Below are 24,200 nucleotides of genomic sequence, written 5' to 3'. Positions count from 1 at the left end.
ACCACTTCCTGGTTGGAAGAGAGAGAGAGAGAGAGTCTGGCTGGATCCATTTCCTGGTTTCCTCCCCTGCTTTAAATCCAATAGATACTCCCGAACTGGGAGTCTTTGCTCAGGACTCCCAGACATTGAGAAGCTGAGCATGGATGTCTTGTGAGAGGAGTGAAGTAGAAAGCTGATATCTGACTGGCACTGATCGGTCCATTCAGGTTAAATACTGATTTAATTCAGACTTTCTTTTTTCTATTTCACACTATCCCAAATAATGAATCTGGCTGACTTGGACACTGAGTGACTATTGCTTGGGCCCAGTGACCTGAAGTGGGCAGTGTGATGTACTGGAAAGAATACTGGACTTGGAAGAAGACCTGAGTTTGAATTCTGACTCAGCTATGTTCTAGCTGTGTGACCTTCAGCAGTTCATTAAGCTCTCTGGGCCTCGGTTCTTCCCGGTACAATAAGAGAGTTGTGTTAGGTGATCTCTAGGATCCCTTTTGGCTTGAAATCCTATAAAACTCATGAGGTTGGCTGTCTCTCAGGAGACAGCCTGATTTCTTCAGCCTGGAGGACACATCAGGAGCTAACTTTTTGTCACTCATTCCAGCTATCCAGAATTCCCTAGTGGGTGGTCCCATCCTACAGAATGTGCTGGGGACGGTCACATCCTTGAATCAAGGTCTACTTGGGTCTGGCGGGCTGCTTGGAGGAGGGGGCCTGCTCAGTTACGGTGGGATAGTTGGAGTTGTGGAAGAGGTCTCTGGGTGAGTCACTTTCAATTCCATTTGATTTATACTTAATAAGAGTGGGAACTTTTTTCCCCATGGATTTTTTTGGGACTTTTGGAGCCTGGCAAACAGGTTCACTTAGTGGGCTAAAAAAAAAAAAAAACCAAAAAAACCCCCCAAAAAACAACAACCAAAAAATAAGGCAGCAAGTTTGACCCAGGTCACAAACTGGCTGTGTGACCCCTAGGCACCTCTCTAAGAGTTTGCATTTCTTCTTTTGAAAACTGCCAGTTCATATCTTTGACCATTCATCGATTGGAGAATGAGGATTGTGTGAAGTTCTGTGAAGGTTTCTACCAGTGCTAACATTTTACTCTGTTCTAATCACTATTCTGGTTCTAATGTTCTATGTTCTAGTCCCTTCTAGTTCTAACATTCTGTGTTCTCAGGTTTCTTCCAGCTCTAACATTCTATGTTCTAACATTCCTTGTAATTCTAGCATTCTATATTCTAAGGTCCTTTCTAGGTCCAACACTGTTTTCTTTGTTCTAAGGTCCTTCTACCTCTGCCTCCAATCCTTAAATCTAATATTTACTTCTAATAATAATATCTCTAATACTCCCCTCTAATATTTAACATTTAGATATCCTCTCTGAAACCAAATGTGTCTACCATATGACTAGATGAAATGTGACATGGAAAAAATCCAGATTGGGACCATGTCATTAAGAAGGTTCATTAATAAGGTACAAATCTGCACTGGCAGAGAGGGTTTCCTTACCAGGAAATCCCCATGTATAGGAACTCACAGGAAAGAACATGAACAGCAGCAAAGCCAAATCTTCAAAAAAAAGTGTGGATGAATCTGGCAGAAAGGCTGCATGTGACGAAGGGACCTGGGTTCTTGTTCCAACTTTGCCACTAACTTGCTGGGTGGTCACAGGCAAATCACTTAATCTCTCAAGTGTGTTAGCATAGATGGTTTTGAAGGCCTCTTTCAGCTCGAAATTCCCAAGTGCTAAGGCCTGCCACCCTCCACCTGCAGGTGTGCCCAGGACTTCCTCTTCCACTGCAGATCCATTCCAGAGGAAGGGTCTCCTGGGGTGCCCCTGCCTAGGATGGATGTCTGCTCTCTCTAGGACCTCACCTTCTCTGATTTCTTTTCCTTCCCCTTAATTGGCAGGTTGAAGATTGAAGAGCTTACACTCCCCAAGTTATCCCTGAGACTACTGCCAGGATTTGGGGTACAACTGAGCCTGCTGACCAAAGTTAGCCTCCATGGGTCAGGGTAAGTGGGACTCTCAGGAAGGGGCCATTTCTGCTGACTCATGGACATCTCATTCATCCTTGCTTAGCTAAGCTTCGTGCTTCAGGTTGAGTGGTGGGTGGGTGGTCATGGGCTCACAGGCCAGGGCTCAGCAAAAGGAATGGGCCTTAGTTAAGGGAACTGGAGCTCAGGAAATGGATGAAGGATAAGCAAAGGGGACAGTTGGGCTTAGGGAAGTAGAGAGAGCTAAGAGGCAAATAATACACATGGAAGGGGTTCTGAACTTGAACTTGGGAGACTTGGATCCTAGTACAGGCTTTGCCACTGATTTATGGTCTAATTTTGAACAAGATACTTTCTCTTTTTGGGTCTTACATTCCTTGTCTGTCAAGGTTGGCCCAGATGGTCTCTTGAGTCTTTTCAAAAAGATTCTATGTTCTAAAGTTCTTCCCAGCACTGACATTCTATGTTCTGTAATCCCTTCTAGCTCCGAATTCTATATTCTGAGGTTCCTCCTAGCTCTGACAGTCTGTGTTCTATATTCTAAGGCTCCTTTCAGCTTTTGAATTTTAGGTTTGAGCATTATGTGTTCTAACCTCACTCTGATGTACTGTGTTCTGTATTCTAAGGTTTCTTTCAGTCCTGCCAGCCCATTATCGATGACCTTAGACATGTTTATTGACACCTATAACATGCATACATCTGGTTGTAGCCACTTGGGCATACCTCCACTCCTTTATGGCATGGTGCTGGTCTCTTGGCCCACTTGGGGAAGGGAGCCCTTAACAGTTCTGAATTTTCTTCCAGTCCCCTGGGAAGCCTGTTGCAAGTGGCAGCTGAGGTGAATGTGTCATCCAGGGTGGCCTTGGGGGTGAGTCCCAAGGGAACACCAATCCTGATTGTGAAGAGTTGCAGTACCCTTTTGGGTCACATCAACCTGCTATCTGGGTAGGTACTGGCTGGGCTGGGGTTAGGGCTTGGCTTGAGTCAGGTAAGAAAACACCTCCTTTCTCATTCATGACCCACAGAACCCAAGGTTTTCCTTCTATGATCACCTCTTCTTGGGACTTGGACTTCTCTTGGTCCTGATGGTCTCATAATTTCACTCTCCATTTATAAAATAGATCATGGGGTATGCAGGCAATTCTTGTCCATTGAATCACATTTTTCTTTTTGCGGGTAAGTGACTTGCCCAAGGTCACACAGCTAGTGTCAAGTGTCTGAGGTCGGATTTGAAAATAGGTCCTCCTGAATCCAGGGCCAGTGTTTTATCCACTGTACCACCTAGCTGTCCCCCTTGAATCACATTTTCTTTTTTATATCATAAAAGTATTTTATTATTTTCTAATTACATGTAGAGATAGTTTTCAACATTTGTTTTCCTAAGATTTCTAGTTTCAAACTTTTCTTCCTTCCTCCCCTCCCTACCCCCTCCCCAAGACAGCAAGCAATCTGATATAGGTTTTATATATATATATATATATATATATATATATATATATATATATATATATATATATATATATATATATATATATATATATGTACAATCACAGTAAACATATTTCTGCATTAGTCAAGCTGTGAAAGAAGAATCAGAGCAAAAGGAAAAAACCTCAAAAAATCAAAACAAAAAAGTATAAATAGTATGGTTCAATCTGCATCTAGATTCCACAGTTCTTTTTTTTCTGCATTTGGAGAGCATTTTCCATCATGAGTCCTTTGGAAGTATCTTGGACCATTGTATTGCTGAGAAGAGTCAAGTCTATCACAGTTGATCAACACACAATGTTGTTGATAGTGTACAATGTTCTCCTGGTTCTGCTCATCTCACTCAGCATCAGCTCATGTAAGTCCTTCCAGGTTTCTCTGAAATCTGCTTGGTCATCATTTCTTACAGCACAATAGTATTCCATCACATTCATATACCACAACTTGTTCAGCCATTCCCCAATTGATGGATAGCCCCTCACTTTCCAATTCTTTGCCACCACAAAAAGAGCAGCTATAAATATTTTTGTAAATGTGGGTCCTTTTCCCTTTTTTATGATTTCTTTGGGAAAAAGGCCTAATAGTGGTATTGCTGGGTCAAAGGGTATGCACAGCTTTATAGCCCTTTGGGCATAGTTTCAAATTGCGCTTGAGAATGGTTGGATCAGTTCACAGCTCCACCAACAATCCAATCACATTTTCAATGCCTCAGTGGATAATTAGGCAACACAATGGGTAAGGAGCTGGTCCTGGAGTCAGGAAGACCTGAGTTCCAATCTTAAGTCTTAAACACATTAACTCTGTGTCCCTGGGAAAGTCACCAAATCTCTTTCTGCCTCAATTTCCTCAAATGTAAAATGAAGATAATAATGGCACCTACCTCCAAGGGTTCTTGTGAGAATCAAATGAAATAATATTTCTAAAACGCTTTGTGAATCTTTAAACCAGATGTAAATGCTAGCTATTATTATTGAATCCTTCCTCAGGCACTTATTGTGTGATACAGGGTAGGCAAATCACTCAATCTCTCTTAGCTTTAATTTCCTCAGCTGTAAATTGGAGATAATAATAATAGCCCCTGCTTCACCGTGTTGTTGCGATGCTTAAATCAGATAACCTATGTAAAGTGACTTATTTGCAAATCTTAAAGTATTCTATAGATATAAATATAGCTAATGTTGTTGTTATTGTTATTGTTATTGCATTAACATCCAGCCTTACAGGGGTGGCTAGGTGGCGCAGTGGATAAAACACCGGCCCTGGATTCAGGAGTACCTGAGTTCAAATCCGGCCTCAGACACTTAACACTTACTAGCTGTGTGACCCTGGGCAAGTCACTTAACCCCAATTGCCTCACTAAAAAAAACAAAAAACAAAAAACTACAAAAAAAATCATCCAGCCTTACACAAAAGCTAATCTTGTCACCTCACATCTGGACAGTACTTCATAATTGGAATCATAGACCTTAAAAGGTAGAGAAGGTGCCCTGGAGCAGAAGAGGTCCTAGGATGAGGAAGCCTAGGCTCATAGGGTGAACTTGAATAATTCAGACCTGCTGATTTCCAGGTAAATGTGGGAGGCACCCCTATACTTAGCTACAACTGTGATCCCACTTTGAAAGTTTGGTTCTTCATAGTTGTCGTTCAGTCATTTTAGTCAAGCCTGAATCTTCGTGACCCTATTTGGGGTTTTCTTGGCAGAGATACTGCAGTGGTTTGCCATTTCCTTCTCCAGTTAATTTGACAGATGAGGAAACTGAGGCAAGAAGGGTTAAGTGACTTGCCCAGAGTCACCCAGCTAGTAAGTGTCTGAGGCTAGATTTGAACTCAGGATGATGAGTCTTCTTCATTCCAATCCCAATGCTCTTTCCACTATGCCACCTATGGTTCTTTTTTTTTTTTATGGGGCAATAGGGTTAAGTGACTTGCCCAGGGTCACACAGCCAGTAAGTGTCAAGTGTCTGAGGCCGGATTTGAATTCAGGAACTCCTGAATCCAGGGCTAGTGCTTTATCCACTGCGCCACCTAGCCGCCCCCCTATGGTTCTTTATAGAGGACTCTTGAAAGGTCCTTAAAATAGAAAGAAGTGAAGTGCTTTAATGGTGGAATTTCAGGTATAGTGAATGGCTATTAGAAGCAGGAGTCTTTGTATGTGTGTGTAGGGGCAAAAAGGAGGAGTGGTATTGGTGATGTGGCTACCAGCCTGATATGATGGGAAAGAGACTTAGATTCAATTCTGCCTCTAATTGTGTGACCTTGGGCAAATCAAGGGACTGGACCTGATGTTCTCTCAGGTGCCTCCCAGTTCTGGCATCCTGTGATTTGATGAAGCAGGCTAAGTTTATCTTAGACATATGCTGGAGTTTGGTTTAGCTCTTCATCCCTCATGGTGTCCCCTCCCCAGTGTTCACTGCTCCAAGCCTATACTCAACAAGGGTTCTGAGATTCCTTAGAGTGAGTCTCTCCCTCCTAGATGTTTACTCTCCCAAGGAAACTTGCATTCCTGGACTTTGCCCTGGTGGGATATGTGAAAGGCTCTCTCCTCTATTTCCGTCCCTGTAGGGGGATGAATAAATCAATAAATGTTTATTAAGCACCTACTATATGCCAGGTGCTATGCTAAGTGTTGGGGACACAAAAAGAGGCAAATCACAGTCCCTGCCCTCAAGGAGCTTACAATCTAATAGATTCGAGTTCTTGGTGATCAGATTGGGGAAGAAATTATAGAGGGGTAAAGAGGAGCTTTCCTGGCACCCTTAATATCCTGCCTCATAGGTAGCTCCCTATTGTGCCTACTGGTAAAAGTGCCTATGGGGGTAGGGAAGGACTGGCTCTATGGGTAGCCTTGGCTGGCTTTCCCATCACCCATGAGGTCTGTGGGTTTTCATAGTTCAAGAACAACTAGATTTGGAATAAAAAAAATGTGGGTTTAAATCAGAGCTCTGCCATTTTCTTCCCAGTTAGCTGTATAACCATCAGCAAGTCATTTAATTTCTATGGTCCTCAGTTTCCTCACCTGTGTAAGATGAGGGTTGTATAATGAGCCTAGTAATGTCCTTAAATTTTAGCCAAACTTCAATGTGAATGTCGAGAAGGGAAGAGGGGACCACTGAACAGAACTACAACTATTTGTAGGAGCATAGACTTAGAAATGGAAGAGACCTCAGTCTATTCCCTGTCATTTAACTAATCAACGTCACATAGATACTAGGTGGCAGAGCTAGGATTTGAACCCGGGACCTCTGACAATAAGTCCAGCATTCTTTCTGTTGCATTCTGGAAGTGTGACAATAAAAGCTAAAAGCCAATTGAAATTGCAAAGTATTCCTTGAATTCATTCTCCTCACCTTTGCCAGGTGACTGAACCATTGACTTGGTCACTGCAAGTCAGACAATGCCCCCTAGTGGACTCAGAAGGAAGGTTATGGAGAAGGATTGCTTCCTTGCTGGAGCCACATCTTGTTAGAAGCATGGCTCTGGTTGTTTCTAATTGTTAAAATTTTATCTTCCTGGGTGAAAATGGGTGCAGTTGCTTGAGAGGAGTGAGGAGACCTAGATTCTAGTCCCGATTCTGCTTCTGGCTATGTAACTTTGAGAAAGTAACTTTCCCTTTCTAGATCTGGATTCCCTCTTTACTAGATCCAGGATATGCTGCAACCAGCTCAGACTGGCTTATGAGAACTGATTATTAAATTTTCAGCGTGAGGATTTACACCTCAGAAATTGGCATGCCACAAATCAGGGCCTGATTGATTATTTTCTGAATTGCTTCAGAAGATGATGTTAATAATGCATATTCAATTTAAAAGAGCGTCATGCCTACATTTTGTTTTTCAAAGAGCTGGTTGTTAAACATTTATGAACATACTGCTGGACTAGGTACACTTTAGAGTTTCTTCCAACTTTGTCAGTCTAGATAAACTATATGTACTAAAGTTCCTTCCAACTCTGACATCCTATGGTCTATGATTCTGGTCTGTGGGCTAATCCGTTTGGATAATTCATATTTCTATGTCAATCACTAATGGTTTAGCCCTCTTCCCTCCCCCTTTCCCCACCCCCGGGAACTTTAAATTCACATATCAGACAAGTCCTTATGGAGTGATGCTGGTGGTAGAACATAAGGTTGTAGGGAACAATTTCTCACATCAAAGCTCTATGGGGTCATGACCCACAGTTTAAGAAGCTAGGCTCTAGTTAACCAATCCATAAACATTTATTTGACGTATTTGAACTCAGGAAGATGGTATGGCTCCAGGCCCAGCACTCTATCCACTGTACCACCTAGCTGCCCTATAAGCATTTATTAATTAAGTGCCTACTGTATGCCAGGAACTGTGCCAGATTCTGGGGTGATACAAAAGTGCCCTCAGAGATCTTCCATTCAAATGGGGGAGATGAATGTGTAGGGATGTATATATAGGTATATATATATATATATATATATGCATATACACACATAAACACACATATGTTTATTATATATGTATATAAATAAAGTAAACTCACATGAGTATGTGTTTGTGTATTGTATGTATACTAGTGATTTGGGGAATCAGAAAATGCTTCATGTAGAACAGAGATTCTTAAGTTGGGATACATAAATTTGGAATAAAATGTATATATATATATATATGTATATATTTTGATAATTGTATCAATATAATTGTTTCCCCTCATAATACTACACATTTTATTTTATGCATTTAAAAGTATTCTTTGGAGTGGAGGGGTCTATCCATGGGTTTTTCCAGACTGCCAAATGGGTCCAGAGGACACAGAAAGGTTATGAATCCTTGATGGAGAAGGTGGTATTTGAGTTGAGTTTTGAAGAAAACCAGGGATTCTAAGGGACTGATGTGAGGAGGTTGGGGGTGGGGGACAGCACATTCCAGGCTTGGGGAGCAACCAGTCCTAAGGCATGGAGACAGATATGGAGTAGTGTGCAGTAAGAACATGAAGAAGTTCCTGGTGATTGAGTCCCTATTGTGTGAAGTAGACGATCCCCCACATCCCCCACCTCCTAGGGATATTTGGAGTTTCTCACAGCACCTAGAGATGCCTCAGACCCATGAAACCTCACAGTGACACCTGCATCTCATATCCCTTAGGAAAGATCTGGTCTTTTTTTTTTTTTTTTTTTTTTTTTTTGGTGAGGCAATTGGGGTTAAGTGACTTGCCCAGGGTCACATAGCTAGTAAGTGTCAAGTGTCTGAGACCGGATTTGAACTCAGGTCCTTCTGAATCCAAGGCCAGTGCTTTATCCACTGTGCCACCTAGCTGCCCCAAGATCTGGTCTTGTACTGATGAACTCTTCTGTTTCTTTGGCCTAGGCTGCTGCCAGCCCCACTCTTTGGTGTGGTGGAACAGACACTCTGCAAAGTGCTGCCCAGATTGGTGAGTCTCCAAACTGGCCCTGCCAGGTTGCTGCCCTCCAGCTGACCCTTGATGTCTGGACCCTGCTGGCAGATTTATATAACTCCTCAAATGACACCCAAGTTAAGCCCTTAAATCCCTGCATCTAAAATTCCCTCATGAAAACCCTCTTAGGTAATTCCATCTAAGCTCCCGGCACACTTGGTAGTTTTGGCAGAAGGGGACAGAGGCGGGGGAACAAGGATGTTAGTAATATTATTAATAATGAAAATAACGACAGCTAGCATTTATATAGCACTCTGTGGTTTGCAAAGTGCTTTATAAATTTCTTCTCATTTTATCCTCACAACAACCCCAGATGATAGGTGCTATTACAGATTTGGAAACTGAGGCAGAGGTTAAGTGACTTGCCCAGGTTCACACAGTTAGCAAGTATTTAAGGTCTGTTTTGAACTCAGTTCTTCCTGACTTCAGGTTCCTCTATTCATGTTACTATGCTACCTAGCTACCCTCACCCCGCAAATGTTATCTCACTTTTTTCTCACAACAACCTTGGGAGGAAGGTGCTTTTATTCCCATTTTACAGATGAGAAAACATTAGGCACAATATCACTGCCCTGAAATATCTCAAGTGATATCTTTTTTTTTTTTTTTTAAGTGAGGCAATTGGGGTTAAGTGACTTGCCCAGGGTCACACAGCTAGTAAGTGTTCAGTGTCTGAGGCCGGATTTGAACTCAGGTATTCCTGACTCCAGGACCGGTGCTCTATCCACTGTGCCACCTAGCTGCCCCTCTCAAGTGATATCTTACAACCACAGCCCCATAAGTGACTCAATCAGAGCAAATTGGGACCCTAGAATATAAAGTGATGGCCCACAGATTTGGAGGTAGAAGAGACATTAGAAGTAATTGATCCAGACCTCCTGGTTTTATAACTGATGAACCTGAGGCCAAGGGAGGTTAAGCGACTTGCCTAGGGATTTCACCCAGGTCATAGCATCATCAGACTGGAGCTGGAAGGAACCTTCAAGGTCATCCTCTTTAATCCCTATATTTTATGGTTGAGAAAACCTAGGAGCAGAGGGACTGTGATATGAAACACAGTGGATTGAACACTGGATTTGGGGTCAGGAAGACCTGTGTTTAAATCTTACTTCAAAGGGGCAGCTAGATGGCGCAGTGGATAGAGCACCGGCCCTGGAGTCAGGAGTACCTGAGTTCAAATCTGGCCTCAGACACTTAACACTTACTAGCTGTGTGACCCTGGGCAAGTCACTTAACCCCAGTTGCCTCACTAAAAAAAAAAAATCTTACTTCAGACCCCAGGCAAGTCACTTAATCTCTCTCTGCCTCAGTTTCCTCAACTATGAAATGGAGATAATAAAAGCACCATCTTCCCAGGGTTGTTTCAAGCATCAAATAATACATGTATGGTATTTTGTAAGCCTTAAATGCTATCAGCATTATCATCATTTTCATCTTCATCTTCATCCAATTATTATCATCCAAAGAATCCCTGTTACAGAGAGAGCAGTTGAAGCACAGAGAAGGATCATGGAATTATACACCCAGAGCTGGAAGGGGCCAACCTTCTTATCTTAGAAATGACCAAGACCCAAAGAGGTTAAATATCTTGTTCAAATTCACCCAGACATTATTTGTCCAGGGGAAGATTTGAATCCATGTCCTCTGACTCTGGGGCTCCTCCAGGATTAGTGTCAGAGGAGGTTGGGCCCCCAAAACAGAGACTGTCAGAGCTGGAAGGAACCTTAGCCACCAATCCCCATATTTTATAATGTGGGTAACTGAGGTCCAGAGAGAGGAGTAGCTTGTTGAAGGTCACACAGTGAGTCAGTGACAGATGTGAAATTTAAACCTAGATCTTCTGGCTTCTAGCCCATGGAGACTTGAATATTCTACAGCTAATTCATGCTTGAGATCTCCTTTCCCTCTACCTTCCTCCCCAACTCTCTGCAAACTAACTCCATTTGATAATTTCTTTAAGATGGATGAATCCTAGCTATCTGAACCAATGCAAACATTTGCCATCTGAGGCTGAAGAATAGTTCTAAGAGAGAACCTACCCCAGATCCTGCCTCCAAAGGAGTGTCTGGAAAGTGTCCATGTGCTTCTTACCCCAGTTCAGTTTCTCCAGACCATGAAAGAACAATAAACTTTAAAGCCATTTATAGAAAACTGCTCAAAAGGAAAACTGTTCTGAGCAGGGAGCCCTGTATTCAAATCCCAGACCTGCTACTTAATTCTTGTGTAACCTTGAGCAAGTTACTCCCCCCCACCGGGTCTCAGTTTCCCCATCTGTAAAATGAGAGAGTTGAATTAGAGCTGAGATTCTTAACCTGGGATCCACAAATAGATTTCAGGGGGTCCATGGACTTGGATAGGGAAAAATTTACATTTTTCTCTAATAATCTCTAGCTGAAATTTAGTATTTCCTTCAAATACAAATCTTGAAATATTATTTTAAGAAGGGGTCCACAGGCTTCACCAGACTGCCAAAGGGGTTCATAATGCACAAAAAATTAAGATCCCCCGGGCTAGTTGAGTGCTATGGTCCCTTCCTGCTCTAAATCCTACAGTCCCAGAACTCCAGGTGTGTCTCCCTTCTCTCCCATGCAGCTGTGCCCCATCGTGGACAGTGTTCTGCAGGTGGTGAATGAGCTCCTGGGCTCTGTGCTAAGTAAGTTGTGGGTACCACTCCCTCCTCTTGGCTTCTTCTGTTTCCCTTTCTACTGCCAAGTCAGAGTAAAGTCTGTGTGACCCTGGCCATCTTATTTCCCTTCTAGCATAGTCCCTATGGAAAAGGGGACTGATAATCCCTGTCCTGCATCTCTTACAAAGCTTTTGTTAGGCAGATCCAACAAGAGAATATGCATGAAAGCTCTGGGCAGCATTGGGCAGATTTGGACAGATGTGCACTATCTCTATTAATAATTGTAGCTGACATTGCTAAAGAGCTTCTGGTTTACTGAAGTGTTACACATATCAGCACATCCTCACAACAGCCCCTGAGTTAGGCAGGACTGACTGCCCTTTACACATGATGAAAATTCAGGTCCAAAGAGCTCCAAGTGACTCGTCCAAGTTCAGTTAGTGTCAGAGACAGGATGTGAACTTGGGTTCTCTTTCCCTTGTATCACCCTGCAGTGAGAAACCTTATTTCTAATGCTATTTCCACTGTAACACATATTAAAGGCTTGAAAACATTAGACTAAGTGCTTTGAACATATGCATAAAAGTCAGTATGGAATTTTGAATAAAGACCAATTGGCCAAGGCTGTAGTGGGTGGGAGTCATGGGGCCTGAGGCTAATTTAATGACACTCCTTTCTCTTCCCTTTGTAGGCCTTGTCCCCATAGGTGCCCTGGGCACTGTGGAATTCACACTGGCTACCCTGCCCCTCATCTCCAACCAGTATATCCAGTTGGACATCAATGTGAGTGAGTGAGTTTTAGAAGCTGTAAAGCACCCTATAAGTGAGAATTGTGAATGGCTCAGCCTTGGGGTTATTGCAAGCTGCTCTCCTGTTACTTAGATGCTTTGTAGAGAAAACTTGGGCTTGAGTGCCTGGGTGGGTGGGACTCATGGCAGATTTCAGACCTAAAAGAGAATGGAAGAGTCATTCAGCCCAACCCATGCCTGAACAGGAATATTGACTCTAGTTTTCTTGGGAAATAGTCATCTAATCTCTGTTTACACCAAAGCTTCTTAAACTATGGGTCTTGACCCCATATGGGATTGTGTAACTGAATGTTGGGATTGCGAAAAATTTGGCAACAGTAAAAGGCTATGTATACCTATTTTATATACCTATATGCCCAGGGTCATGTTAAAATTTCTCAGGTGAAAAGTGGTCATGAATGGAAAAAGTTTAAGAAACCCTGGTCTACACTAGCTCTTCTCTCCCTCCTCTTCCCCAGTAGGAATCCCATTATCTCCTGAACAGCCTATTCTATTGTGAAATAGCTCTGAATTTTAGAAAATTCTTCCATATATTGAATTGAAATCTGTTTTCCTATAACTTCCACCTATTGGTCCTAGTTCTACTCTCTGGGACCCAACAAACCATATCTGATCCCTCTTCTCCATGAGTTGTTTAGAAGTTTGACAACAGCTTTTGTATCTTTCCTAATGTGCTTTTCTTCAGGGTAAGGACTCCCCTAGTCCCAGTTCTCTAGCTAGGGTCTATTGGTGTTGTGCCTGGTCATGGGTGGCACGGCAAGGTCTACATAGGGAGTTGGGGGGTATGGGCTGAAAGCCATTACATGATGTCAGAATCATATTCTTTCCCACTTTTGCCACTCCACCCCATGCTTCTCCCTCAGCCTCTGGTTAAGAGTGTGGCTGGTGACCTGATCGACCTCCCCGAGCCTCCAAAGCCCATCAAGTTGCCCCCAAAGGAGGATCACACCTCCCAGGTGACAGTGCCATTGTACCTCTTCAATACTGTATTTGGAGTCCTGCAGACCAATGGGGCCATGGACATTGACATCACATCTGAACTGGTGAGTGACGGGGCTAGAAGTTTACTGCAGGTACTGAAATGCCAGCATTGGGAAAGATCTTCTCTGTGGGCCTCAGACATCCCAACCTCCTGTCATTTCAGCAGAGGGGTTGGAGCACTTTTCCAACTTTGCTGAAAGGAAAGAATACAAGCTGTTGAGTTTAGAGGTCCTGAGTTAAAATTCCAGCTCTGCTACTTAATACCTGTGTGACCTTGACCAAGTCATTTCAATTTAACCTCTCTGGCCTCAATTTCCTCATCTGTAAAATGAAGGAATTGAACCAGATAATATTTAAGGTCTCTTCTGGCTCTACTTTCCACATTCTCCTTTAAGTCTTGGCTGGTATTTGTCTTGAAGGGTACATGGGAGCCAGTGATGAGGTCTCAGATTCAGAGATAACGTCCAAGGTTCAAGTCCAGCTCTGCCACTAACTTGCTGGATCTCAGTTTCCTCAACTATAAAATGAGCACCATAAATCCTTAGAAATCATAGAATTGCAGTAAGGAAAGTATTTGGTGAATCTTTTAAAGACTTTAAATGTAGACAGTGGGAGCTATTTCCCTTTCTGAAGCTCAGTTAAAGGCACATCCTAAGCCCAGTTACCACTGAGAGGGTGAAATATGAAAAAGTGCTTTGAAAAAAATCTATAAAGGCAGCTAGTTGGTGAAGTGGATGGTGGGCTTGACCTGGAATAGTAAGATGTTGAGTTCAAATCCAGCTCGGATACGTACTAGCTGTGTGGGCCTGGATAAGTCACTTAACCTCTTCTGCCTTGGTCTCCTAATCTGAAAAATGGGGATCATCACCGCACCTATCTCCCAGGAGATTGTCGCAAGGATTGAATGAGACAATATTTGTAAAATATTTGCAAATCTTAATCTGCTATATAAGTGATATATATGTGGCATATAAATTGTAAATTTCACATGTATATGTACATACACACATATGAATGAATATATTATATATACAATGTATTATATGAAGGCTAATATATACTTTTCATATACATATATGTGTACATGAAGAATTACTACGGGTAGAAGAGGTGGAAAAATGGCCTTGTAGGTCATTTCTCAATGCTTGTGTCCCCTCTCCCCAGTCCCATACCCTCAAACACCACTGCAAGACCTCCGGCCTGACCATATTTGACCCTTTCCCACTAACTGCCTGTGTCTGGTCTGCAAACAGGTTCCTGGCAGTATCCCTATGACAACCACGGCTTTGTCAGGACTGGTTCCCAAGGTAAGTGAAGTAGTCACATCCCTTACTGGCCTGTCTCCTTCTTTCTGGGCCCTCCCTCCCCCAACAGAAAAAGTGCAGTAAGTGGATCATAAGAGAAAATGGGATGGTTAAGTGGTTTCAGACTTCCCTCTGGGCTGAATGGGGCCCACCCTGCCTGATGTGCCTGCAGGAATTAGAGCTGTAATTAGGGTCAGGCTGTGGTGGGTTTGTCCAGAAGCCAATATCTAGAGGGGAGGGAGGGGCATTTCCCTCATGCTGCATTCAGGAGAATGAGTTTCCCTTTGGTCTATGTACCTGCAGGAGTTGAGGGAAAAGCCAGTCTGGGAGAGAGTGAGGGTGGATAGTCATGGGCCAGTGTAGGTCAGAGGAAGAGGATGGGGATGCAGGTGTTCCTTTTTATCCCCACAACTGCATCCCAGGTTGGATTGTCTCTTCTAGGCCCCTAGAGGGAGTTGACTGGACTAATTCCCTTCCCTCACTTGAATTTATTTATTTATTTATTTTTGGGGAGCAATGAGGGTTAAGTGACTTGCCCAGGGTCACACAGCTAGTAAGCGCCAAGTGTCTGAGGCCAGATTTGAACTCAAGTCTTCCTGAATCCAGGGCTGGTGCTTTATCCACTGTGTCACCTAGCTGCACCCCCACTCCCCACCTGAATTTGCCCCAAGTGCTGGGATGCCTAGTTAAGGTTCAGACTGGAATCCAAGGAAGGTCAGAGACTTGGCTTCTCTCTAGTACTGTCTTTGCCATTAATTAGCTATGTGATTTTGGGCAAATTATTTCCTATCTTTGGGCTTCATTTTTTTCCTTCATACTATGATGGAGTTGGATTAGATGATCTCCAGGGCTCCCATTATTGATTCATGTTCAGGTATTATGTTCAGGTATCGATTCATGTTCATTCTTTCTTGAAAACAAGTTTTCCTGGAGGGAGAGTGTGAGGTCACAGTTGGCTTGAAGGGGGCTTAGGGAAGAATGAGGGCATTGAAGATTGATTCAATTATTCAGCACACCGCTTTAGTATCTTTTATATTCAGGACCCCATGCTCAGGGCTAGGGATGCAAAGATAGATGGGACATAGAGACTCTTCTCTAGGAGTTTACAAATGAACGACATGGGTGGGAGGGGAAAAGGGTGAGGGAAGAAGACATGTGTAGAGATAACTGGACTTCAGAGAAATGTGAGTTAAGTACAAAATAGAAAGTGAGAGAAAGTCCAGGCAAAATGCTTTGAGATTTTTCAGGAGGGAGAGCCCATGTGGCAGCTCATTCTACTCTGTTCCATTCATTCAATTCCAAAAGGTTTTAAGCACTGTGAAGAGGACAGTGCCAGTTTTAGTCGGTCAGTTTTCAGTCACATCTGATTCTTCATGGTCCCATTTGGGGTTTTCTTGGCAAAGATACTGGACTGGTTTGCCATTTCCTTCACCAGCTCATTTTACAGATGAGGAAACTGAGGCAAACAGGGTGAAGTGACTTGCCTAGTGTCACACTATTGAGGCAGGATTTGAATTCAGGTCTTCCTGAATCTACAGACAGCTAAGCAGCACAGTAGATAGAGTGATGGGCCTGGAGTAAGGAAGACTTAGCTTCCTGAGTTCAAAATTTGACCTCAGACACTTAATGGAAACTATTATGGGCCAGGAAAGGTGCTAAGCATAGGGACCTGAATTGTCAGGATGAGGCTTTTGTATTTGATTCTAGGGGAACTAGGGAGCCAGTGGAAGTTGTTGAGCCAGAGAGTCTAGGTAAGAGGTGAGGGCTTTAACTAGGGTGGTGGCCATGGCAGTGGAGGGAAGAGGGTGGGTGTGAGAGGTGCTTTGGGGACAAAATTATCTGACTTGGGAAATGGAATGGGGATAGGGGAGAACAAGGAAGACTTCATGAAAGAGAATAACAATGGAGAAGAGTGCGATTTGGCTGGAACAGAAAATATCTGAAGGGAAATAGTATGAGATAAGCCTGGTTGCATAGGGCAACATTAGGAATTTCTGCTTTATTCAAGAGATGATGGAGGAAACAAGCATTTATTAAGTGCCTCCTATGTGCCAAGCACTTTATAAATATTTGAGCCTCACGACAAACCCTATAAGGCAGGTACTATTATTATTTCACAGGTGAGAGAACTGAGATAGACAGAGATTAAGTGATTTGCCCAGGGTCACAAAGCTAGGAAGTACCTGAAGCTAGATTCAAACTCAGGTACTACAGACTCCAGACCTGGTATACTATCTACTATATCATCTCGCTGCCTCTGAAGTTTTATCCATTGTATATTTAATTATGATGCTGAGTTTATACCAACATTTCTTCTTGTTTTTTAAAAATAGTTTTTGAAAATGTATTTTTTATTTCCTTACAGTCCCCTCTCTCTGCCCCCATATTGAATCCTACCCAGTGACAGAGTAAAATGCCTTTCAGTTACTAAATTTAGTGCTAAAAAGCACAGCAGAGATCTGAAGATGAAATAAGTGGGGCAGGGGAGAGGATCTCAGCTCTCTGGTGCTGGAAGAAAAACTATAACTAGGGCAAGACAATTGGGACTTTCCCCAAGGGCATCAAAATTGGGAGCTAAGCTAACAATACCTAACTGTTCTTAGGTCACCTGATCAGAGGAAGTGGGAATTAGAGGGATTTTGGTTAGATAATAGGAAGAACTTTCTGATTAGAAGAAAGTATTGACGACATAGATAAGGATGTCTGAGTGATGTTTTGGGATTTTGGAACTTGAATGAATGAATGAATGAAAGAAAAAGCATTTATTAATCGCTTTCTGTGTGCCAGGTACTAGGATGGGGGTGGTGGATACAAAACCAAAAAGCAAGCTGGTCCCTTTCCTCAGTGAGGGGAAGACATTACATATAGTGGTCAGGAGAAAGTGTTTTGGAATGGGAAAACACAGGGATGATGAGCGGATGCAGAGCTCTTCTTGTTTGACCTGTCTTTTCCTGCTATGGCTTTGTTGCTTTGATTACAGTTTCCAGAGCAAGAGATGGAAAGAGGTTAGGTTATTAGGTGCTTTGTGGCCTGGCATGAAGTCAGCCAGGATCCAGCAGTGTAGGGCCTGGGTAAGGCTAGGGAGCTCCTGAAAGTTTGGGCAGGCAGTTTCCTTTCCTAAAGGGCATCATCACCCTGCCACCCCGGGGAACCTCTGAAATGCCCTTCCACCAAGGGCTGCAGCTAGCAATTTCATCACCTGGGGCAAGGAAGTCTATTTAATCTCAAACCACTTTTAAAGACAAATTCAGGGATTTTGGAGGATGGGGAGGGGGACCTTGGATTTTGAGACAAGACTCTTAGGTGGGAGAGGCCCTGGGACAGTGAGGTGTAGAGGGAAACAGAAACCCAAGTACACTTGAGACACCTAAGTCCACTGATGGTTGAGGAAAACGGGGAAAGGGGGAGGGGCTAGATCTTTGACGATTTTCTATGTTAACTATTTTTGCTAACTAGAAGCTAAACTTAATTGTTTCTACATCTGCTATTAAAGGAATTCAAGTACTATTAGCATAGCTCCCAATTGGGTTGCCTTTGGGAAAAGCCCTGATTGCCTTGCCCTACTTACAACTATTATTCCAGGGGCAGCTAGGTGGCACAGTGGATAAAGCACCAGCCCTGGATTCAGGAGGACCTGAGGTCAAATCCAACCTCAGACACTTGACACTTACTAGCTGTGTGACCTTGGGCAAGTCACTTAACCCTTATTGCTCCACCAAAACCAAACCAAAACAAAACAACTATTATTCCAATATTAAGGAACTGGGATCCTCTCCCTTGTTCCCTTTATTTCATCTTCAGAATCTGCTGTGCTTTCTAGCTCCCAAACTCTCTGATTTTAAGATGTGTGTGTGTGTGTGTGTGAGTGACTATTTTGCTCCTTAGTCTTTACTAAGGAAATCTTCCCTGCATTTCTCCCATAGGCCCTGGAATCTCTGCCCCCAGACCAACCTTTGCTGATCACATTGAGAGTGAAGAAAGCTCCAGAATTCATGTTGAAGACTGGGAAAGCCTCAGTGTCCATCCCTGAATCTATAGAGGTGTTTGTTCATCACTCCCAAGGGACCCGCGAATCCCTATTTTCACTGAATTCGGTGAGCACCTATCCTTTCTGCTTTTCTGGGATCAAAGAGCAGAGAACATCTGGGCTGTACTGACAATGACAAATGTGGATAGACCATAGAATTTATAATCTGAGGATTTGGGTTCCAATCCTGACTCTCCTACTTACTATAGTAACTACTACCACTGCCCCTGCTACCACTGGATTGGGAGTCAGAGGACCTCAGTTTGAGGTTTATCATTGCCATTTGTTGTCTGTGTGACCTTAAGAAAGTAATTTAACCTCTCTGAGCCTCAATTTCCTCATGGGGATAATATTCATCGTACTACCTACATCATAGATTTTTGGGATAAAAATTTATTGTAAACCTTCAACTTCTCCATAATATATATGTTACCACTACTATAATATATATTATTGTTACTACATAATAATAATAATGACTGATAATAATGATAATTATAGTGGTAATAATAACAGCAGCATATTACACTTGAGAGGTCAAACACTGATTCCAGCAAGGCTCACCACAATGTGTCTGGATTCTTTCTCGAGAATGGTTTTCAGGGGTCAATTTACAGATGCTGGGGAAAATCAGGATCTCAAGCCTGGTTACAGAGCCTCTCACGTTTAAGGATTGTTCAGGCAGGGATATGTGTTGGATGATAATCCCTACTGGTGAAACCTGCAGTGAGGGGCAGAAGGATGAGCTGAGGGTCAGGAAAGGTCTATGGAAACAGAATCAAAAAGTGTCAGAACTGGAAGAGACCTTAGTAAATAGAAAGTTAGAACTGAAAGGGACCTTAGAGACCATGTAATCCAAGCCCCTCATTTTGAGGATGAGGAAAACAAAACCTCAAGACATACTAACAGCTATCATTTATATAGCATTTTATGGTTTGCCGGGCACTTTATAAATAATATCTCATTTGAGTCTTACAAAACTCTGGGAGGGAGTTGAGATAATTATCCCTATTTTACAAATGAGGAAACTGAGGTAGATGGAGGTTAAATGATTTGTCCAGGGTTACACAACTGGGAAGTATAGAAAGCCAGATTTGAACTTAAGTCTTCCTGCCTTCAGAACCAGTGCTCTATCCATTGAGCCACCTAGCTGCTTTCCCCACTAGGACAATAAATCACTTTAGAATAAGTATCAGAGCTGGGGTCTCCTGATTTCAGCTCGGGGCTTTTCCCACTCTTTTACAACAGTTTATAGCCGAGTCACTCTCTAATTCCCTTTGTACTAATTTTTTTTCACATACAAGGGTTTGTTTTTCTTTCATTTGGGAAATTGTCTCTGATTCCACAGTGAGCATGAGGGGTGGAAGGATGGTGGGAAGGAGTTACTTAATTAAGATTGTTCAGGGAAGTGATGCTGAGGCAGGTAAGTAGAACCAGGAATACAATTACTCAATAACAACAATGATGTAAATGGAGTGGGAAAAAAAGGAGGGAAGAAAGAAAGAAAAGTAAAGCTGTATAAATCAAAATTTGGTCCCAGAGATGAGGAAGTGCATTTTCCTATCTTTCTTTGCAGAAGTGAAGGACCATGGGTATGGGATGTTGAACATATTATTATACAAAGTTGATGTGTTGGTTGGTTTTGTTGAATAGCTATTTTTCTCCTCAAAAAATCTATAATTATTTAAAAAATAAAGGATGGTTTGCTGGATAGAGAAAGGAGAGTTATTTAGAAATGAAGGTTGGATAAAAACAAAAGTTATCAACAAAAATAAGGACTAAAACATTGTTCAGAGAAATGGCATAAAATTCGACTTTTATGTGTATGTTCTATAAAGTGAGAGATGGCCTATTCTTTTTTTTTTTCATTCAATTTCAGTGCACTGAAAACCAACAGAGGATCAGAGTAATGTTTCTTATATATATTTTTCCATCCAGGTCTTGACACTGAGTGCTCAGCTAGCTACCTCAGCAACTAAACTACATGTCTCCCTTTCTCTGGAACGGTAACTGGGCAGGTTTTATTTTCTCCTTGGTGTGCTGTTAAATATAGATGGACTTGCATTATCCACTTAACAGTGCCTTTTGAATAGAGTTGAAAAGGAATTTAGAGGTCATCAAATCCAATCCTTTTATTTTACAGGTGAGGAAACTGAGGCCCAGGGAAGTTAAGTCACAGAAGTGAAAGTGGTAGAGCCAGGATTCAAAACCAGGTCAAAAGACCTGCAAGGTGGAGGTGGGCTGGGGGTGGGTGTGGGTGGGTCAGAGAGAAGACCCTTGGGGGGGGGGTTCCTTCAGAGCTAGAGGGACCAGTACTCTTTCTACTTCCTCATACTAGAGGTTTAACCAGTGTTTACTTATTGTAATTGAATTAAACTTTTCAGAAACAATGATCAGGAAATACATTTCTGGGTCTATGATTGCCAAATGCTTTCTATTCATTAATTTTCACCTGTTATTGTTCTTAACTTCTGTCACAAACACATTCCAAGCCCAGGAATATACTTAACCACCTTAGCAAAGTGGCCCTAAAATGTGGGTAAGTAATTGTCTCTCTAGTTCTTGCTTCCCTCATCTCATAAAAGGAAGTTGTTGAGTATGGCTGTTACAGCCGGACGGGACCTGAGTAGATGAGACTCCCTCCACCTTTTATTCCAGGGCCTTGGCTATCTTCTGGCTTTGAGGCAGCTAAGGGGGAACAGTGGTTAGAGCACTGGGCCTGGAGTTCAAATTTAGCCTTAGATACTTACTAGCTGTGTGATGTTGGTCAATCCATTTAACCTCTATTTGCCTCAATGTCGTGATCTGTGAAATGAGAATAATAATAGCACCTACCTCCCAGGATTGTTGTGAGGATCAAATGAGATCTCAGCACAATATGTGGCATTAGGTGTTTAGTAAATGCTCCCTCCCTCCCTCCCTTCCTTTCTCAGACTTAGAGTCCTCATACTGTCCTCTGACTACTGAGTGTCCTCTCTCTCCTCTCCTTCAGTTCTCACCAGCTGGCACCCAAATCCCCCTCTCCAGATTGGCCTCTCCCTGGCACATTCACCCTTTCCAATGGCTGAGCAGGTTGTCTGACTTGGGCAGTGCAAAGAGGCAGGTTAATGTTAAGCTGTAGAGAACAATTGGCCTATTCTTGAGTTAGGGTCTTGTTTACACCTCAACTCTAATCGATGGTGTGTGGATGTCAGACTTCCTCTCTCTAAACTCCTTGTCTGTTAGAAAGTTATAATTGTTAGTTGACACAGCCCCCTTTTCTGCCCCTTTCCAGATCTCCTGTGCCTCAAGGGAATGGTTTAGATGATAAGCTAATCCCTACTAATGCGTATTCAGATAATCAGCTATTCCCTCCCAAGGCATTTAATACCTTAACCCTTGGCAAGTGGGAGACTTATTTTTTACTAGAGCTGAAAGGGACCTCAGAGATCACTTAGTCTAAAGTTTTTTAATCTGGGATGCTTGAACTTGGGTGTGTGTTCTTAAAATTTTAAAAATAACTATATTTCAATATAATTGATTTCTTTCATAGTCCTATGTATTTTAATTTTATGCATTTAAAAGTGCTCTTATATGAAGGGGTCCACTGGCTTCTTCAGACTGCATATATGTATATATAGTTAAAAACTCTCATAGTACATTCCCTTCATTTTATAGAGGAGAAGCCTGTGGCCCAGTGACTTGCCCAAGGTCACATAGTGAATGAATTAAAGGCAGAACTATCTCTTCCAGTGACAAGGCCAAGGGCACTGGGGAGCTATTTTAAGAGAACTCCCCTTAAACCCTAGCCTCTCCATGTCAGACAAACCACACTTCCCTTGCCCTATTCCTTTTCTTTTTCTCCCCTTGTTCTCAGAACCAAGATTTGTTCCTCTTTAGGCCCCAACAAACACACAGCAACCCAAGCTAGCCATTGAGGTCAGTGGCGTAGGACTGCCCTCTCCTTCCTTTTCTTTCACTTACCTTGTTGATCTGGTTTCTCTGGGCTGTGGAGTTCAGCATAGTATAATGGAAATAATGATGGATTTAAAATCAAGAAACCTGGGCTCAATTCTTGGCTCTATCATTTACTAGCTATGTTAGAGTCTGTTGGACCTGGAGTCAGGAAGACATAATCTAACCCAATCCGATAAACATTTATTAAGTGCCTACTATGTGCCAGGTACTGTGCTAAATATTAGGGATCCAATTAGTAAAAACAAAGACAGTCCCTGCCCTGAGTTCAAATCCAGATTCAGACACTTAGGAGTTAGCTGTGTGATCTTGGCTAGGCAAGTCATTTCACCTCCGTCTGCCTCAGTTCCCTATGGAGATAATAGCACCTGCCTCCCGGGGTTGTTGTGAGGATCGGAAGAGGTGATATTTGTAAAGAGCCTGCCTCACACAGTGCCTGACACATAGGAAGCACCTAATAAATGCTTCTTTCCTTCCTTCTCTGGGCCTCAGTTTTCTTATCTATAAACAAACGGTTTGGACCAGATGACCTCTAATATCACATATAGGAATAAAATGCTGAGGGAAATTCATGAGTTTGGAGGAAGCTCTGGGGCCTCCATTCTGCTTTATCAGCTCTCCTCTGGCTTCTCTTTGGTATACCTGGACACAGAATCCATAACCCATAACCCATCCATATCTCTCTTCATCCCTGCAGGCTCAGTGCCAAGCTGGTTTCTTCCTATTCTGCTAACTTTGACGTAAGTTCTTGGGGAAGGCCATGGGGTTGAAAGGAAGTGAGTCATCCCTGGATCTGTCTCAGAAACACCACAGATTGCTTATGTGAAGGAAAAGGTTTAGCCACCTAGCCGTCCCCTCCCCAGCTATTTCAGCTCCACTAACCCCAACCCAGGCAGTGCATGTCCTTGGAGTTCAGAGGATCTGAGTACAAGCACTCTGAGGGCCTGAGCTGCTCTGGGAAGGGGGTCAGGGATCCAGCAAGTTCGAGGAAGGAGCTGCACCCCAGCTGGTGCTGAAAGTCTCAAAGACATCTGCTTTAAGCTTTCTCGTCCCCCATGCCCTTCCCATCTTCTACCCTTTGATGAGTATCTTTTCTCCAAATTACTCTGTGTGTGTAATTTAGAATTCCCTGAAGTCCCTGGGATCATTTTGCTGGGCCAGGTTGGGCCACTGGGTGGCCTAGGATTCCCTGCAGAACTCCACAGTCCCTTAACAATCACATCCTTTCTTTCAAATGACCCTCACAACAATCCTGTGAAGGAGGCATGTGCATTATCATGTTCATTTTACAGAAGAGGAAATTAAGACCCAGGGAGGTACAGTGACTGAGTCAATGACTAAAATGCAACTCAAACTTAGGACCCATGAGTACTAGTCAAGTATCTTTTCTACCATACTAGGCTGACATCCCATTGTAGTTCTGGAGAGAACATAGGTGTATGATGTAGAGATTAACTAGGATTCACAAGTGCCAGAATTAGGCAATCTAGGGAAGCTTTAGAACCAATGAAATGTCATTTAACTCTATAGAATGAGGAGCTTTTTACCCCAAGGAAACTCAGGGTCAAAAAACCCAAACAGATTCTGGAAAGATTTAA

The 24,200-nt window shown here is 42.7% G+C and overlaps 1 protein-coding gene across 1 annotated transcript in view; it reads left to right on the top strand.

Annotated features, from left to right (window-relative positions):
* The window catches only part of BPIFB3 (BPI fold containing family B member 3), a 32,517-nt gene that overhangs the window by 2,921 nt on the left and 5,396 nt on the right, over positions 1 to 24,200 (top strand). Inside the window, exons 2-12 of the mRNA XM_043980794.1 lie at positions 602 to 758; positions 1,906 to 2,010; positions 2,797 to 2,937; positions 8,814 to 8,877; positions 11,494 to 11,554; positions 12,219 to 12,310; positions 13,200 to 13,379; positions 14,571 to 14,624; positions 18,545 to 18,715; positions 20,587 to 20,654; positions 23,300 to 23,342. Coding sequence (XP_043836729.1) covers positions 602 to 758; positions 1,906 to 2,010; positions 2,797 to 2,937; positions 8,814 to 8,877; positions 11,494 to 11,554; positions 12,219 to 12,310; positions 13,200 to 13,379; positions 14,571 to 14,624; positions 18,545 to 18,715; positions 20,587 to 20,654; positions 23,300 to 23,342 — 1,136 coding nt within the window. The remainder of the gene's footprint in view (positions 1 to 601; positions 759 to 1,905; positions 2,011 to 2,796; positions 2,938 to 8,813; positions 8,878 to 11,493; positions 11,555 to 12,218; positions 12,311 to 13,199; positions 13,380 to 14,570; positions 14,625 to 18,544; positions 18,716 to 20,586; positions 20,655 to 23,299; positions 23,343 to 24,200) is intronic.

Source organism: Dromiciops gliroides, chromosome 2 (genome assembly GCF_019393635.1).
Source record: "Dromiciops gliroides isolate mDroGli1 chromosome 2, mDroGli1.pri, whole genome shotgun sequence".
NCBI lineage: Eukaryota > Metazoa > Chordata > Mammalia > Microbiotheria > Microbiotheriidae > Dromiciops > Dromiciops gliroides.
Note: the sequence above shows the minus strand (reverse complement) of the source record. Positions and strands in the feature narration are given on the sequence as shown.